The following is a 19,214-nucleotide window of genomic DNA, read 5'->3' on the forward strand; positions in this document are numbered from 1 at the left end:
TCCTAACTGCTCCTTTGTTTTGGCCCTATAGATCACCCTTCAGAGGTATGTGCTCTTTCCACTGACTAGACACAGGGGATTAGAGTGGAATTCTGGCTATTTTCTTGTGGTCCTTGAAGCTCTGTTTTCTCAAAGGCAACAGAAGTAAGGGTATATATGGCTTGCATTTAAGCTCAGAAGCTGAAAAGGAAACTGTTTAACAGAGTGAGCAAGTCTTACCCAGCTCTACAAATACAGCATTTCATGCAACAATGTTATGAAAAAAAGCAAACATGGCTCTTATATAAAGAACACAGACTGGATAGCACTGTTTGATACTGCTTTAATATTTAGGATATTAAATACATGTAAAAATTTTGTCAATCGTTCATCAGTAAAAAAAATTCTTAAGCATTACAGAAAATGCTTAGGCATTACAGAAAAGAAACTCTTAGGCAAAACAGACCTACTATATGTTATCAGCAAGATATTCATTATCAATTGGAGAATGAAGTGTTAATTTTCTAGCATCAAAAAGCACTTTCAGATATACATATAATGTGATGACCTCAGTGACCAGTGTTCTGGACAAAATACAGACCTGTAAAAGTGTTTTCAGTATAACCTAATCAAAACGTTGCTATACTGCACCTCTACAAGACGCATATAGTGTATGAAACACGTTTAAAAAATTCTAGTCACTCTGATTCATATAAAAATTCAGTCCATCTTTCTCTTTTTCGCTTTAGCGGGAGTTTTGGAGATGGTTTCATTTTCAGGGTTTGGATCCCAGAGCGCGTTTCTTACAAATCTAGAAGCTGCTCCTTTATCAAGTTTGGATGCTTTTTTCTTGTCTGCTATTTCTTTGACCTTGTTCATGTACGTTCTTATTCTCTCCTAGAAAGAAAAAAAGTGCAATGTATTTCATATTGTTCTCCCAAGATTGCCGCTAAAACAAAATCAATGAGTTTGCCACACTGCTGCATATTTCTATTATGCACAGAAAAATAGTATCTGAATTTAAAGATTTCAGTTAAATTTATGAGAAGCTCTTTGCAAACTTGAGGCTTCCCTTTTAGATTTTTCCATCACAGGTAATTACTGCACTAATATCTGTACAACATCCACTGTCTTAAGAATATGTAGAGTCTCCATCTCTATAGGACTTCATCTAATTTACAGTGAGCCAAGAGAATTGTTCTTAACTTGCAAAATTAAAAAAAGCGAAATAGTTAACTCAGTTTGGAGTTTGGCCTAAATAAAGATGGCAAAAGGAACTCACAGTTATTTCAATGGATATTTGAAATATTTATAGAAGAACATGTTTGTCTTTAAAACCAAAACAAAACCAAAAAAACCCAAAACAAAACCAAAAAAAAAAAACGCCAGCAGCATATCCAAGCAAAACCAAAAAGCATCTGTAACAAAATCGAAGACGTTATAAGCATTAAGCATGCAACTACGCATATATAGTGCTTTATCTGATACCTGAATTATAAATGTGGATTAACGAAACAGATATGGATACTGATATAACTAAGCGCATGTTGGTAATATGTAACCCACACACTTCTCAGAGCCATTGACACTTTTTGAATATGAAACTTAAGTAGTGAGACCTAACTACAGAATTGATTTTTCTTCTTCTCTATAGTCACCCTTATAAGCAACTGTAAGCAATTGCTTATAAGCAATTTCCAAAATGTTGGCCACTTTTTCCATATCAAAAAGATAGCTTTAACTAGGAGAGCTTTACGGTGTCTGAAATCATGATATGCTATAGTATTTCTTTGGTTTGACTGAGATGGCTAATGAAAACAGATAGCAAACCTACATGTATCAACATCGGATAAAAGAGCTGACAGGAACATCAACAACATGACAAAAGAAATGAACTCTGATGGCTTCAATGTGAGTTTCATTAATACAGTTTGAATCCCCATGCATTCCCTGTATGTACACAAGAACGGCCATTCTAAAAACAAAGAAATTGCAACAGAGCAGTCTTTTTTAAGCCTCTTCCACAGGAATAATAAAAATATCATGTTGCTCTTAAAAGGAAGCGACATGCATTCATTCACCTTGATACATATAAAAGGAAAAAAGAACTGGATAAGCATCTAGCCTACGACAATTCATTCACTCTTCAGAGATAAAGCCACTGGCAATTGTGAAGTAAAATACCATAAAATATCCAAAGCAGATGAGATATAGTTTATTTTTGGTATAGCTAACACAATATTCAGATACTATATAATATTAGGACAAGCAAGAAACTGAAACCTCATGAAATATTAACTGATCTATTTTTTAGTACAGCCTAGACTACTGAAAAACTCACAGAATTAAAAATAGAAGTACTTTTGTAATTCAGACTAGCTTTACACATTTTTCAGCCCTATCTTTCTTCCCCCTAGTTATATAAGGATTACGTTTAGGCTAAGTATTTTACAATTGCCCAGATTTAATATTTTCATTTATATAGGAATTAAAATGGGCTGCTATTAAGTTTTGATTTCTATTTTTAATTCAGGCTTAAAAAAAAAAAAACATCAGATCATTTAAAGTCAGCAGAATTTTCAAGATAGCATACCTTCTATACTGTAGCCATGCGTCTAAATGGAATATAAAGACAAACCTAAAAGATTTATTATAGGTTGTAAATATGTCACTAATGCAGAATTACTGGACAATACACATACAACTGGTGCCAAAAAAGCTTTTAGCTTTGTTGCTGAACTGGATTCTTTACTGCTGAGAAAATGAATTAATGGAGGACTTGGAAGGGGGAGGGGAGCTCTTTCCCATCTTTGCTAGTAAATCAAGCACACTACACTTTTAGAGTCATACAAAAGTAAGAAAAGGCAGCCTCAGAGATTAACATGATTCCATGTATTTATAAGAAAAAACACCATACTGGAAGTTATAAATTATTATCAGACGTGTAACATTTTTCTGTTCAACAGACACAAGTGAAAAGCTGCTCTGTTCAGAATCCAGTTCTCAAACAAAGGTGGGGAAAAGGAAAGGTAAGATGACACCATTTATCTTTTTGTTCTTTTCCAATTTCAGCAGGCTCTACAACTTTGCTTTAAACAGTATTGTTCGGAACTAAAAATATGACTTTCTTAATTTAGAGAACCCAGCAGGCTATATGAATAGACATTTATATAACACTACGCAGTGTATGTGGGCTAGTATGGCAACACATCCATTTTTAAATGCAGATTTAAATATGTGTTTACTTATACAAGAGTTAAGTGTCCTGAGTAAGTACAATGTTGCAATGCAAAGATGGCAAGAACCTTACCAGTTCTTGTTTCACTGGATGCTCCTTTGGATTGATTCCCTGAGTAGCCAAGTACACTACGAGAAGAAAACATGTTTTATTGAATTGAAGGCTGTGATGACTGAGGGCCCAAACAATCAGTCACATAGGCAGACTGTAGTTTCCACATAACACCATTAATAAGTTACCCGTACCGCATAACATTTGAAACTACTGCAACTTTTTCTGATCAAATATTGCAGTTAACAATCTAACATGGTTAGATTTTCTGTCCCTATGAGAAGGATAGAAAAGGCTCCTAAGGAAAAAAGGAACAACCTGATGCATGTACATAAAAATCAGAATATGTAATTACCAATTTTTGATTTGGAACTTCAGCATCACTTACCCTGATTTAAGGAGAGCTATAATTTGGGTTCTCGGGGTAACTACAAGTTTTTTATTATTTGGCTATGGAATATGATTATTTTACATTTGCAGTTGTCTAGAAACTACTGTTCAAACGACCATGATAAATACTGCATTTTCTTCCTACCACATACTCACCCCAGAACATTGAATTTAAGGCATAGGCTGAAACCAAATCCAGCTTTGCTTGCTCAAGAGGCTCTAACTAAAATAGAGGGGAAAAAAAATCATTTCCTGCCACATTTAAGCAAGACATACACAGATTCAGCAGTATGCACGTTTTATAATTGTGTGTGAACATATTTGTAAAAAATACAAATTGAACAAGCATATTTTTGCAACAGAAGTTCGCTGAGACCATGTCTATGCCTGCTTCCCTGCCATCACAGAACGATCTCCTCCTGTCCAAGTATTCATGTCGTTTTCCCAGCTTCATGTTAAATGTCACAGTCCAATATGGCCAAAAGCACAAAATCTCTTAGCACATTGTTCTTTTGACTACTGTTCCAACAGCCAGGAAGAAGTGCCTATTTTTCCCCCACAAAAACTTAATTCAAAATAGTTTTTTGCTATCATCAGAAGAAAAAAAAAAATTCCTAAAGATTGAAGTTCAAATATAAGTATAGTTTGCTACTATCAATGAACATGAACACTGTACATGTCAGATCATGTGTTCAATGCATGCTGGAATACTTAGGGCTGTACAGCAAAGGAAGAAGAAAGGTAATGAGATTTTTTTTTTTCCCCCCTTGACTGTCAGAGTCAATTTATTGTTTTAGTCCTATAGGATTTCCAGAAACTCTGATAACATCATTGTACAGCTCCCTAGTTCTAACATGGATACTGTCAAAAGACTGGTGTTGTCAGGACTGTTTTCTTCATAATTTATTTGTGTTAGAAATCCTCAGAGGATAAAAAAAGTTTCTCTAAGTCTTAGCTTTTTCTTGCTCCAAAGAAAGAAATTACATGTCCAGTTCTAAACGTTAAAGATGGAGAGGCTTGCATGAGGTCTATAGGCAGTACCTTGCTCTGTCTTTATGTCCGGAAAAAACATGTTTTACAGACTTCTGCTTATAACATAGCTAGAGGGGGCAGCTCAATTGTTCAAGCACCAAATTCTGCAAGTCTAGACTCCTGGAATCAGAAGATCCGTTCTCACTGATGCCAATTCACCTTTACATCCTTCCTGGGTAAACTGAATTCCATGACAAAACTGTGAATGAGCTATCTATTCTGGAAAAACGTTCAGCATGCACCTCCAGGAAGGCTAATGAGCTAGAATGCCCTTTACCTAAATGACTCACTGCTAGGATCATCATTTTTCAGCTTGGAAGAGCATACATTTCATTGTTTAGTTTCTAAGACCCTCTGGATATCCTAGAAGTGTAAGAATTTCAAATATTAGGTATCAAGGGTAAGAAGTGTCATATTTGTTGTCTGTTCAGAGTTAGCCTAAGAGGCCCCTTTATTTAAGGCAGGGTTCCCAGGTGCTCCTGTATTAATAACAAAAACATTGTCAAAAGTAAGATTTACCTTTTGGAGCAGCTCACTCCTGGAAACAGACATCATTGTCTCCAGCATCTCATCTACAGAAACGAGAGATTTTTCAAATGCAGCGAGATACTCATGAATTTCAGTGGGGTATTCTTCCATATTGATATCATCTTCAGACATTTCCATCTGGAAAGAAGGAACAAAACTAATAATCATTTTCATTAACCCTCTAGGTAGTCAGAAGACTATTTTAAAATACGAAGTATTAGCATTTACTCATTACGCACAATAAGAAATGCCTACTTCTAAAGAGTTCTAGAAGGTAATGTCAACAGTCATGTTGTTAAACAGTTTCAGGGATGCATCCTGACTCTTGTGCAAAACAGCACTAGGAGATCTAGAAATGGCATGATGATAGTACCCAGCCTTGTGCCACCCTCAAAACAGTATTTAGCTTTTATGCTCTATGACAGGACGAAATTATTTGCTTGTTTAAAACAAGTGCTCTATAAATTGCAATAAAAGGAGCTACACCAAGTAGCAGGCAGAACACTGGGATATGGCTTTGGTCTGTCTTAGGAGCAGACATGACTTCAGTTTTAAAATGCTTTTGCAGCACCAGTTACGTCAGGGTCAGTTTTATCTTCCAATCCTACATTTAAGGAGTTGGTCCAAGAAGCTTCTTGTAAACCCTGTGTCCAAGTTTTCTGAATTCTCTATGGGGTGCTATAGTCTATGATATAGCTAACCCGTAACAAAGCCAAGATTATTCTGGGATTTCAGAATACTGTGAAAATCCTGTAGACACCTCTATGCACAGTAACTGTGAGATCAGCAAAGATGCGAAAAATCCAAGAGCACTCCTTTTCCGATTCCAGCACCCACGGTACCATGGCCTGGAAGTGGCCGCGTCACATCTGGCTGTTAGCTTACAATCGACATCTTTAACTCCTCAAGATAATATGCTATATATGATTTGAGAGGAATTAACGTTACTTAAAGGCACGTTATTTTCTGCAGCTTCAACTGATGGAGCAACCACTTTTTGAATGTTGTAAGGAAAAGAAGAAAAATATCCTTTTCCTGTCCATTCGGTGGGCTGTATCAAGAACAGCGGGAGCACCTGGATCACTGTAGTCCCTTCTATTTGAGGACACTGTGATAACCCCACCCCTGAGTACAGAGGGCAGGAACACAGGTTGGAGAAATTGCACTTTGAAAACCTGATCTATGAGCACCATGGCACGTGGCAAGCATAAACAGCAAGGAAACAGCAAACAGCTGTCACATCACTGGAGTTTGTTTTAGATGAAGATTTGATCTTTTCCTAGCAAGAGCATGGTTTGTGTGAGAGAGGTTTCTTTTTATTTAGTCTTCTAGAGGTCAAACAGGAGGAAGATGGGGAGCAAAGACAGGGTGGAGCTAATCTACTCAAGCTTGCCAGCAACTCCAGTTGCTAGCACACCAGGGTGATTCTGAAAATAGGATCACTTATTTAATAAATCCAGTTTCACTGCTGCTGTTTGCATGGTTTAGAATTATAATTCTGTTCAGCTGCTTGACCTTTCACACTGGTCAGAGCTGTTTTTCAGATTGAGTGCAGAACTGCAATGCTACCCCTTAGTGGGGTAGCACTAACCCTTAGTGGGTTGACTGTCCCCTCCCCACCCTAGCACATGAATTCACATATGTATATGCCATTTCAGTCAGCTGCAGCATACCTAAGCAAGAAAGCTGAGCTGAACTTGCAAGAAGCTGCCCACAGAAGGTAAAACATCAATACAATTATCTCTGCCATTAATGACAACATCGTTTGTGTTTACTTCCGCCCCAGCCACCTGCGTTTTTTAGTCATAGTCCAGCAACTCTTTTGTTAACTTCTAGTCACGTAATAAAGCAGAAAAAATAATCAAAGTGACTGGTGAAACTAGATTTTACCAGCTGTTAATACAGATAAACCTGGTTGGAAGGTGTCTGTCAACAGAAGTTTACTATAGTTATTCACGCAGCAGAGATGTAATCCAGACCAACGCTCATCCCCAATGTTTACCATCACCTACAATACTTAATCTACTGTGGTCTTAATTTGTTCACGCACGTCCATCACAGTGATACATTCCAACTCTTCTCCCGCCTTCTATCAGGACAGCCAAAACTGACAAGAGCAGGAAAAAACACCAACTCCTGCAGCAGGAATGTGTTACTACTCACACCTGACTTTGGCAATCTTACTGTAGTTGCAACAGTGAACAGTGCCTGGAACACGCATACATTCTTTTCTACACCCCAGGCTAGACCTAAAGGATGAGACAGAGGAAGAAAAGCAAAACAGATGGTGAGAAAGGTAACAAATACAGCAATATTTGAAAAAATTATTTTAGACTATCTCATGAACCAGAAAAAATTAAGTCTGCCCTCATATCACAAAGTATTTACTTGTCCCTGTCAAGTAGCAAGGAATGGGAAAAACGCATCAGCCCTCAACAGAACAAAGCTGCACGTTAACCCGTGTACAGTACCCTTCACTGAGAAGTCTGCTCCCTCCGCTCAGGGAGGGGGGTAACTTCTCGAGCGTTTGTGCTTTTCTGTTCGACAGGAACTAGCAAGTTCCTACTCCTGCTGTGGAGGGACCGCTCTCTTTTCATTGGACTGTTGTTTCAGCATTACTAATCTCTGAAAAGGATATGTTAACAGTGCTGGCACATGTCAACAATAAGGCAGCAGTGAATAGCCTAAAATAGTTTCGATAACATTAAACCAACAAGAATAAACTTATACCACATTAGAAAATATGCATGCCAGGTCTTCTGCAAAACTCTCTTTGCCAAAAATCAACACACAGGCTGCACATTCACACCTGAGGAATGACAACGCCACAGATGGGAAGAACTAAGACCACATCAGTGACTCTGTAAATATATATCCAAAGGCAACACTACCCTCAATCCTTACGTTATTAAACCGTAAACAAAATTATCGCAACGTTCTACAAATAGTTTCCCATGCATTTTGAACAAGTGGAAACTTACTCAGTTCCTGAAATAGAGTTTTACTATATGTGTTTTCTTTGTTGGATTTGCTGACTCTCAACTACATTTTGTCCCCAGAGATCCCACTTTAAAAAAAAAATTAAGGATATTACAAATATTCAGATCAGTGAGGATATGAAAATTACTTGTGAGTAAGAGTGTTAATAGTAGGGACGACTGGGGGGAGTAAGGATAAGACAATATTTCCATTATTAAGTACTGGATAAACCAGACAGAGGGGATAATTTGTGGTTGTGTGCATGATAATAATACTTTATACCATCTTTAATTTTGGGAAGGCAAAGGAAAGTTCACAACCCATAAACAGAAAACAGAAGAGAAAAGGGGCTATTTTGATTAAGGACACTGAGGCGAACAAACAGTGATGAAAAAATGTGGTATGACTTCATAACATCAATCTACCAGACACAACTTTCCCTTTTAACCCTGAGCTTAAAAACTGTCATGCAGTTTTGGGGGGGAAAGCAGCTGGGGGGACGGGGGGGACAAGGAAGAAGTATTTGAGGAAGAAAAGGACTATAAGTCATAAACCAAACTATTTTCATGAGAAAAACCGATTAATTGCATTTAAGTCTGATCAAGAAAAATATCATAAAATTAGTTTATACAGGTGGTAATTCTCATTTATTCAGAAACATCACTACATTTATGTAAACTTCTGCTTAGAAAACAAGGAACATATTGTTTTCCCTCCAGTCAACGTAGCATAAACCAGATCAAGGAATACACTCAGCCTTCAAAAGGGAAAGGGAGAGAAAGATGGGACGTTATGAGCCACACAAAGGACAAACATGAATAAAAAGAATGAGAAAGAGAAAAGGTGTCGTCTTCTGCAGACTATAGAGAAAGGACTAATTGGGTGATAATCAGAAGCAGAGTTTGCCATAGTGCTAATGTGACTACTGATCTAAGATAGGATCCAGCTAAATTATGGGTTGAGGAAGTTTAAATAAAAACAGAAAACAGGTGATTATGCACAATACAGGAAGCAAAATTAAACCTTTGTCCATCTTCACGTTTATCTTTCAGGAGAGAGAAGGGAACTCTGCAGACTCATTTCAACAAAAGCAAGCCGGGACTGGCGTACAAAGGTAAGAAAGGGAAAGAGGGAAAGCGCACAATTTGCAGGTGGCTTTATGAATAATCTCTGAATATATCCTGTGCTTTAACACAAAGCTTAGGAAGTAATTGCCAGCCTTAACCAGCTGGCTTAAAAACAAACCCCTCCTTGCCATCTCTGCCCCTCAACCAAATCTGTATCTGTCATCTCGCAAGGTACAAACTCTGTTTAGGCACTGGGTACTTCTATATGAGATTTTACTGAAGACATATGCGGTAAGTAATGGACACTACATGCACGTATCAAAGCGGCAACAGCAGACACTAAAAAGACAGAGCCGAAAAATGCAGTATGTGAGGTATCTCCATGCACCTTGCAAACAGAAAACAAAAGTAGTTTAGCATCCTTTGTTCCACTTAATATCGTGGCATCACTGAGAATTCACATCAACTCATCTATTGAAGTGCTAGGCAGCCTTCAATGTCTTCATGCTGAGCTCAGATCTTATCTTTATTCATGTTGTTTAGAAAACAAAATAGATCAACTTTCCTCCTTTTCATGGGTATTTACAGATATGCAAAGAAAACACCAAACAAACCCGAAACTTTTAGGTCAGGGAATATAACATTCTCTGAAATTGTAATCAAATGAATTGGCAACATCAGTATTACAGACCACCTCTGCCAGCTCCTAAAGAACAGCCCTGACCTAGTCTTCCCTCTTTGTGAGTTCTGACTCGCAACCTGTAGTGAACACAGCCGATGTGCAAGAGGAGCAGAACATGTCCCTTCTGCTCCTACACCGTAGTTCACCGTTGCAGTAATAGGATAGCAGAGCAACAAGCATCTTAAGTTATCACAGCTAAAGCTACCAGAAATCACAATGATAAATCCTTATATTACAGACCTCTTTTAGGCAGAGAAATCCATTTTATTTCATGTTTGCAAACTGCCAAGTACAACAGGCTTTGATCTGTGACAGAGATCCTAAGCACTACTGCTGTATAATACATGAAGTTAGCTACTAACCATCACTGTGCCCACAGATCTGATTCACTGTTAATGCCCTTCAAGCCAACTTGGGGCAGCTGGAGAGCACATCTAGCACAATTATTCAGAGCGCTCTTGCAATGCCAACTCACAATCATGTTTACAAAAAGATTTCCATTGCAAAAGCAATTAAGCCTACCAAGTATGCACCAACGGGCTTATCTTGATCCCCTTAAAAATATCCCAACTCAAGCTACAACAGTTCTGCAATATACTCTTCGCAGTAAATTACAGATTGGTAACAGCCAAGCAATCATTTTTAACAATGCCTTCGAAGTTAGGCTCCCGTCAGCATCCCAAAGTGCACTTAAGAACCCTGCAAAACTGCTCACAGCCATCAGGCTCTTGTAGAAGCCACCGACATAAAGTCTCTTCAGCCTGTGAGGATTTGCAAGGGTTGTTTTTTTTTTTTTCTCCCTTTCTTAAAGATCAGATTTTAAAGGGGAGGATAATATTTCTGAAGCTCGGTTTCACTTCAGCCCATGGGTGACATCACATGAGGAATTAGATACCCCATCGTAGCTTAAGCAACCCACACTCACTGCAGCCCCATCAATATCCACATAAACCAGCTTCGATTTAAACTTTCAACCTCATGTGTATGATTCCTAAAACATTTTTTGTTCTCTGTGCAGTATCATCAGGCGTCCTAGATTCTGCGTCTTCACTGACACAGTCGTTTCCTCTCCTGAACAAATCCAATATACACTAGCTCAAATCGGTCAGTAGGTCCGTCAGCAAGTACAATGATCAAACTAGCTGTCTTTAGGTATGTCCAGAACACTTCCTGGTGGGAGGTTTTTGTAAAAGCTCTCATATTCCAAGTAGGTTAGCCTTAGTCTTCAACTGAGCTATGCTCAGTTAAAATGACGTTAAATTTCTAAGTCTAAACTGTTCTCTAAAATATAACAGCCTTTTGGTTGTACTGAACAACCCAGCAAGAACTTTTTGTACAGCAAAACTTGCATAAAAGAGCTTACACTGTCATGCTGGATGAGACCCAGCATCTCTGTATTCCCAGTATTTTTTCCATTCATGACAGAAGCCAGTACTAAATACTTCCATCCAACCAAATTCACAGTGAACAGAAAATAACATGCCTCCAGTCTACAGCTGAAATATGCCCGGAATCATGGAGTTTACTACCTCTTCCAAACTTTGCTACCACTATCCATTGGTATCAGTGCCATAAATACCCAGAAATATAGCTACAGGGTGTTTTTTTAATCCTCTTAAACTGTTGGCCTCATGCGTTTCCTTTGGCCACTAGCTCCACAGTGTGTGAAGTAGTACTTCCTTTTATTGGAATTTAATTTCCTATATTTATGCTTCAGGTAGGGCTCTACTGTTTTGAACAGCAACCCCAATCTATTTTTTGCTATTAATTGACCATCTGATGTTCAACTATCAGATGTATATTTACCTATTTATTTGTTGGACGCAATGTAATTACTGTGGGATGGCAAAGTGTTGTGCTCTAGGCATCAGCCGACAATCTTCATGCAGAGGAAAACACAGTGGGGGGGGGAGGGGGGAAATCTTTTCTCTTTACCTATCTCCTAAATAGAATTTAACAACTGATAACGAAAAGACAAACAACCATCAACAAAGAAAAGGGATGTGGAAAAACACGGAAGTGAGGAAATAATAGGAAGAATTGACCGGGGACATGGAATTCTCTCAGGGGGAAAAAATGGAATAAGAAAACACTGTAGGGAGAATGGAATCGCATCCTGGTCCGGCACAGGAAGAAAGGGAACGGCAGTAACCACAGCCTGACACAGAAGGGAGAACAAAGAACAGGGAGAATACAGGAAGCAGGGAAATCGGCAATAGACTTCCCAGCACAGAAAAATGGAGTTCATACAGAACACCATACGTGGGGAACACTGCCTATGCCAACAGGTAAATAAAAGCAGTTTGTAGCCCCAGAGGCCCAGCAAAACACCCCACAGTAAGCCTGCAGGAAGAAAGGGGAAAAGCAACTAATTACAAACAAGAGCAGTAAAGTCTGCAACCTCAAAGCTTTTGTCATATTACCATGTCTTGTTCACATCACCTCTAAAGTTAACAACATCAAGCTTCGCCCTACTTGTTACTCTTCAGTCACCTTTGCGTCTTCTTTCTGTGCTGCCTTCTCCAGCTCTGTTTCTGCAGTACCCACCTGGAGGTGCGGTGACCAGTACTAGTCCAGTGCACTGCTTATTTATTTAAAGGAATGGATGTTTTTCTGTTTTGTTCACCATTCCACTCCATACACATCCTATGATTTTTGTACTGCTGCCATTAAAAACAAACAAATCAACCCTTTGCTAAATGCTGGTTTACATACGAAATACCAGATCAGCTGTGCACATGTGAGGAACTGATTCTAAAAATCTTACAACCACTTCAAACAGAAACGCGCTTATGAAAATAGTTTGTACGATTTCCGCAAATTATTCAGAACACCCACACTTCTCATAGGAAGCCTAATAACCTCTAACAAGGACTTTTATGTTCAAGTTGCTCATATTTTGGAGTATAGCCTTGCATTAAATTCTTTTATTTCTTTAGGAAGGATAATATTGCTACAGGATTAGCAATATCCAAATATTTTAGACTAAAACTGTTATATTTTTCAAACTAGAAAACATTCCAGACACCTTTCAATTTTGATTTATTTCACAGCCAAGTCTTTGTATTAGCCAAGTCTTTGTATTTTTGTGTGTCTTGAAAATGAGGCCTTTTAACTGGCATAACTTAAGTTTAATTTCTGAGTTACAGTGCCTTACTGAGTTGCTAACAGCAACTAAGCTTGCAATCAGAACGCTGTGACAAAGTCAGAGGATCATAATGAGATCTAAGTTACTACACAGTACTCTTGCTTAATAATTTTAAGTATCACTTGCCTTTCTGTCAAAGGAGTGTTACTGAACTATTTCAACTATGGCCCGTACCTCTTTAAAAAACAGGCTCTTCTCACAACAAGTACTTCCAAGTTCTCAAGGCTCCTACAGCTGCAACTGTACTGCTACTGATTTTTAATAGGAGCTTAACCTTTCACTGCCTAAAAAACAACTATCCTCAAGGTATGGCTCTAGCTGCAGATCTTGTATTCACCCGAGTAACTAAATCAGTTGTGCTCTAAACTGGGCCAACGCTCACTAAGTGAGTCTGTACTGCACACAACTCGACCCTTAGTTCTAGGAAGTCATGGAAGAGTATTCAAAATTTGGGACAAGAGAATAACTTGGACTGTGTCGCTGGCTCACAACCCACTGAAAGCACAGTGTAGATCCCAAGCCACGCACAGGTCCCTTGATCACATGCACATCAGGTGAAGGGGATACGATGGCAAAATAAGGACTTCCCAATGGCTCACAACCACTATTTCCTATTCTAACACCAGTCCATGAAAGATGAAACATAAAATTTTCAATACCTAGCCCGTGACTTCTCAAGCGCATTGGTCACAAAACTTCCAAAAGGAGCTCTAAGTATCTCTGAAGACCCAGGCATGAACGCTTACGGCACACAGCTGTACTTTGACATTAGCTGTTTTTGCAAGCACCACCCCTTTATCTGTTTCTAATAGAGAGAAATCGTAGGTGGTTAACAGACTTGTAAACACTTTAAGAGGCTCTTGCTCCCTCTAACGTATTTCTCTCGGTAGCTGAAGAAACACTTAAAACCCACGTGATGTGACCTGATTACGTCTATAACCCCCACCCCAAGGGAGGGGAGAGCTGTATTTCCCTCTCCCAGGCCTGCACCACCCCCACAGGAGCCGCTCCTCCCCGGCGCCCGGCTGGCAATTACCAAAAACGCAAGCAGCAGCAGCAGAAAGGCTGCCTAAACCATCCCTCCCCCCGCCATTGCACCGCCGGGTCACGAGCCCCCAACGGCCATTCCGCCCCTGGGTCACGAGCCCCCTCCCCCCCCCCCAAACGCCGTTCCTCCGCCACGTCACGAGCCCCCGCCCCCCCTCCCCGTCACCGCGGGCGGGGAGCGGGAGCGGGAGCGGGAGCGCGAGCCCGGCAGCGGGCGGCGCTCCGCAACCACCCCAGCCCGGCGGTTGGGCGAGCAGGCACCTCTCGCTGCGCGAGGCACCCCGAGCCATACCACCGGGCGGGGGGACCGTGGACGAGCCCATGCGTGGGCCTCCGCGGGGGGGTGGGGGAAGGGACGCCTAGGCCGCCCCGCACGAGGGATCATGACGAATGAGGAGCCACTCTTACCTCCGGGCAGGCGGCCCAGCCCGGGCGCTGTGCGTGGAAGAGGCGCATGCGCAGTGCCCCGTGGGGAAAGGGGCGGGGCCGCGGCGGTGACGTCTGCGCTGTAGGCGCTGGGTGTGAGGGCAGCCGGGCGCCGAGGGGTGGGGGGAGGGTGCTGCTTGTAGGCCTACCCCAGCACGTCGTATAGTCACGGTATATAGCCAGAAGACAAGTTATGTACCAAAAACGTCTCATCTCACGAATCAGAACAATGATAGTCTCTTGCCTCTGGAACAAAAAGAATTTGACCCACTCTTGAAGGGCAGAAAGCATACTCTTGAGCAGCCAGCTAGTTTAGATGGAGGAGGAATACGTCAGGCATGGCTCTGACAGAGTGTGTCGTTCCCAGGCACTTCCAGTTTCGTCCTAGAGAAAGGAAGGCACAAACCGGCTTTAGAGAGCTGGAGGCTTTGGTGCTTTCTGTATGGTGCTTTCTGTGAAAGATCCCTTGTTTTTACTGAGAAATCTCGAGCTTGCATCTGCTTGGGATTCAGGTTGCCCGTCTGCACCTCACTGTTGAGTGAGGGTGGGTTTCTGATGTCATTATTGGTTCCAGTTCCCACAGTGTTTCTCCTCAAGATTTCAGCAAATAAAGGAGGGTTCAAAATACAATGGATTATTATTTCACCAGTGTGACAGCTTCTTGACGAGAAGATTGTGCAAACACATCTGTGTCTCCCAAAGATTTAATCTACATTTTACAGATTTTCATTCTGATAAATAATAAAATAGAAGTCGGTATCCGCATCAGAAGTCATGGAGCTACTAGCCAGAGACCTCTTTGGCCTGCCTTCTGCTCACAGTTTCATCTGAAGCTTATTGTCACTGCAGTCTGCAGCCTGCCCCCTCCAAGGCAGATGAAGGCAGGATCAGTGGAGTTGTTCAGTGTGGCTGCAGGGGGCCTGTTCTCAACTATAAGTTACGCAGAAGTGTATGTGGCTGATTAAGTTGTGGCTGGTTGCCTGAAGGGAATGTGCTGAGCCGGCTCACAGCTCAGGGAGAGGGAGAGGACAAGGCTGGGGAGAGCGGCCAGAGGAATGTATTCATGGGGGGAACAGTACTAGAAGTTTGGGGTGCATTTAGGCCTTATCTAGCGGCAGTACATTTCTGTGATCCTTCAATGCAATTTAAAACATGGCATAAATGAGCTTCCTTTTAGTAGACTGGTTAACGTCTAAGTGCTATAATATGTCTATTCTAATTAAATCAGTATGAACTGCAAACGAAAGTCTTTCTCCCTGTCCCCACTTGGAAACATATGTAAAGATCTTCAGATGGAGTAGTTACTTGTTTACATTTTGTCATCTCTTTTTCCTCTAGGAGATTTAGAGATTCAGGTTTTCCGTTTCAAACAAAAATGCTGAAAAAAATAATACTTTTTTTGGAACAGAATAACCATGAAAGCAGCAAATTTAGGGTTTCCCTAAGAACCTTTTGATTGCATGCAGGATGTACATAAGGACAGTAGGGCTACTGGGGCAGGGAAGTATGCCCCTCTCCGCTGCTAGTATTTTATTGTTATAATCTGTTTCACTGAACTTTTCACAACCATTTCATGTTTTTAAACAATACAGTCCTAATTATTTTACCTCACTCTTTTTTACTAGTACAACTACAGAATTACGCACTGTAGGTAGCAAGGGAATTTAGAGAGAGCTTTTGGTTATAAACTTCAGAAATGTGACTGGAAAACAGTCTGAAGTGTAACAGAGAAATTGCAAGACCTAAGCTCCTCAATAAAATAATAGTTTGGACTTCCAGAGTCCCAAGTGTATGGGCACGAGCCTTACAACACTTTAAACCTGTTTAGTTCACTCTTACCTCTGTATTCACACACTGCAGGTTGCAAAATACAGTGAGGGAAACTGATTAATAGACGAATTGACTTACCAAATGGTACATAGGAAGTGTCTGCCAAATCAGATTTCCTAAACCTAATATTGTGTTTCAATTACAAGATCAAGGAAATGCAATACATGCTGATCAACGTTCAGATTCAAACAACTGTGTTTATAGAAGGTTATAACAACTTAAAGTATAAAGGCGGTTCAGCTATGGGTATTTAATGATCATACAGTGTAGCTCTTTGTCTCCTTCTGGTGGCTTACATTTGTTACAGGTTTGCTGCTGGCTCCAAACTAATACACATTTATGGTTTTGGTCAGGTAACTGGAGTTCCTGTTCTTAGTGTCATAAGTCTTGGAATTTCTTAAGGCAGTTCACCCAGAAGGGTGCTAGGAATATAACCATTCGTTTTTCTACTTAGAATGGCTATGCTGTTTATTTGGCTTTCAAGAGCAGGGAATGAAGAGTTGGGGATTCACCTTCATCCCAGCCAAAATCTGACTGAGATACAGCTCATATAATTCAAAATTTTTATGTTGGTGCCACTCTGATAGCATATGATGATTTTATGTGCAGCTATCTATCCAAAATGTATCCAAGAAAAGCTATGCTGCTATCTTGTACTTAATGGAAGCCATTTCATTTGAGAGGCCTATGAATGATTATTCATTTTTCTCTATCATTCCCAAACCAACAGAAAGCAATTCTAAACATTTCCTTCAAAATAGCTAGTAACAGGCACCTTTAACGTAATTACTCCTTTATTATGATTCATCTGTTTCACTATACAAACTCTATAACGACTCCTCCAGAGTCAATGTTCATTGCAGAGCAGACACGTAGGCCAAATCCGGTAGTCTTGACCCCACTGGAAATATTATGCTTATATGTAAGCAGAGGATTTCTAAGGTCCCTTCCAGTATTCTCATCAGGACTAGAATTCTATGAGATAGGCAGGTTTGCTTTATTCAAGGCATACATTAATATTTTGTCAGTGTATTATAAAAAATCTTGAGATTATGAAATGCTGAACAGCCTCAACTCTTCACCTTGGAAGGTCAGGCCTACAGATTTTGTTCAGAAGCAAGCTTCTTGTTGCATTAAAAGGATGAGGAATTACACCTTAACTAAACTAACAAACAGAACCTTTTTGGTAGATACTTTTCTAAGGAGCATTTTCAGTTAAAATGTGAGAGTGCTCTCTTAACCAGCAGATCAGGGATAGTGACATTGATGGGATTTTTAAATAATAGCCAGGCCTTATCTTTCAAAGCACGAAGAAAACCACATTCCTCAACATCAGCAGAAGCTCTGAGTGTCCAACGGCCACATGAGGAGGCCACTGCTACCAATTACAAGTAAATTGTCGTGATGCATTGGACTAAGCACAAGGCTTTTACTCAAGTGAAAATCAAAGCTTCATGAAAACACAAATTTTGTATAGGCCTTATATCAGCCCTCTGTCCACAACATGCCTTACGCCCTCAGACATCCCCGCTGCGAAATTCTAAAACTATGTGAATTCCAGCAAGGGAAAAAACTGTTCATTTGCAGTCCATTTGAACTTTTTGTCCAAATTCTCTCTTGTTTTCTACTCCCTCTAACGTATGTTAAATCCTCAGTGTTGTTCCGGTGGTTTGAATGACAGGACAGACTGACAACACAGAGCCTCACAGACCCACAGTCACTAGAACAGCAACGGTAGAAGTCAGTAAGAAGCCGCCCAAAACAGTCATCTCGGCATAAAAAAAAAAACATTCAAGTGGGACTCTTTCCACAAGTATTAGGATTCCCAGTTTAGTCAATCCATCCTTCTGTCATTTCCAGTTAATTTAACAAAACAGCAGCAGCAGCAGCAGCAGCGCCTGTGTACGTTATGAAAGATCAGCAAGGTTGTGGATGACCACCTTGTTCATGAAAAAAAAGATTCAGGACAAGTAAGATCTTCTATCAGTGAGGCTAGTACAATACTTCAGCTGCATATACGCCTGCTTGTTGGACTGAGATGAAGGCTCTCATAGGACTCCAAATCCTCAGAAAATTTGCTGCACTTTCTTGGCAAAATCTGGTAACTGCTTGGGCGGAAGGGAGCACACATGATTTTGTTAACCCTGAAAGTGTTTTACAAAGCCCCACTTTGCACTGAAAACCACAATAAGGCCTATAAGGAAAGATTATCCAGGGCGCCTTGGAAATGGCAAGTGTAACCTATGTTGAAGTCAAGCTTTGCTGTTGCAGATGAGTTAAAAATCTCATCCCAGCAAAAATACACATTTCTACTTCTGATCACTGCAGCCAGGGTCATGCTAGGCACCACAGCCTGAGGTACAGCCCTGCAGTGGCAAATCCAGCTGCCAGAAGTGCTTCCACTGAAAAACCCTTTGGAGATGCTCACACTGAAGACAAGAGCTTGGATTTTTCTGCTGTGAATCTGGCGTGAACGCCAATAAGCATGCTAGAAGCTACTTCTAACAAAATAGTTAACGAATCATTGGCAGGATAAAAATACAGATGCTAAATCAGACAGAATATTTCTCCATCATCTGGTTGTAGCCAAAAGCAAAAGGTGGTTGTGATAGACAGCTGCGGTCACTCTAAGAGAGACACAAAGAATTGGGATTGCTTTTTCTGCAAGCCTAGCTTCTTTTGACATTAATTGCTCTTTCTGGCCTTTTCATGTGAGTCTTACCGAGAGCAGCTTCATTTAGTAATTCAACCTTTCTAAGTAGATACTTTTGTCTGGTGTCCACCATGAGCCCTTTCTATCAATTACTGGAAAGCCAA

At 40.3% G+C, this 19,214-nt stretch overlaps 1 protein-coding gene across 11 annotated transcripts; it reads right to left on the bottom strand.

Annotated features, from left to right (window-relative positions):
* Positions 1 to 308: 308 nt before the first annotated feature.
* Positions 309 to 14,681, bottom strand: C1D (C1D nuclear receptor corepressor). Of its 11 annotated transcripts, none has more exons than XM_068940737.1 (7): positions 14,550 to 14,681; positions 13,754 to 13,899; positions 7,382 to 7,467; positions 5,210 to 5,356; positions 3,815 to 3,881; positions 3,290 to 3,345; positions 309 to 876 (listed from the first exon to the last, which is right to left on the bottom strand). In XM_068940737.1, the coding sequence occupies exons 2-7, from the start codon at positions 13,776 to 13,778 to the stop codon at positions 700 to 702; spliced, it is 558 nt and encodes a 185-aa protein (XP_068796838.1). In that variant the 5' UTR covers positions 13,779 to 13,899; positions 14,550 to 14,681; the 3' UTR covers positions 309 to 699. The 11 variants fall into 11 exon arrangements, with proteins under 11 accessions (XP_068796838.1, XP_068796840.1, XP_068796842.1 ...); XM_068940739.1 differs by having other exon boundaries at positions 7,403 to 7,467; positions 14,550 to 14,679; XM_068940741.1 differs by having other exon boundaries at positions 7,269 to 7,467; positions 14,550 to 14,594.
* Between the last annotated feature and the right edge of the window lie 4,533 nt (positions 14,682 to 19,214).

This window comes from Struthio camelus, chromosome 3 (genome assembly GCF_040807025.1).
Source record: "Struthio camelus isolate bStrCam1 chromosome 3, bStrCam1.hap1, whole genome shotgun sequence".
NCBI classification, from domain to species: domain Eukaryota; kingdom Metazoa; phylum Chordata; class Aves; order Struthioniformes; family Struthionidae; genus Struthio; species Struthio camelus.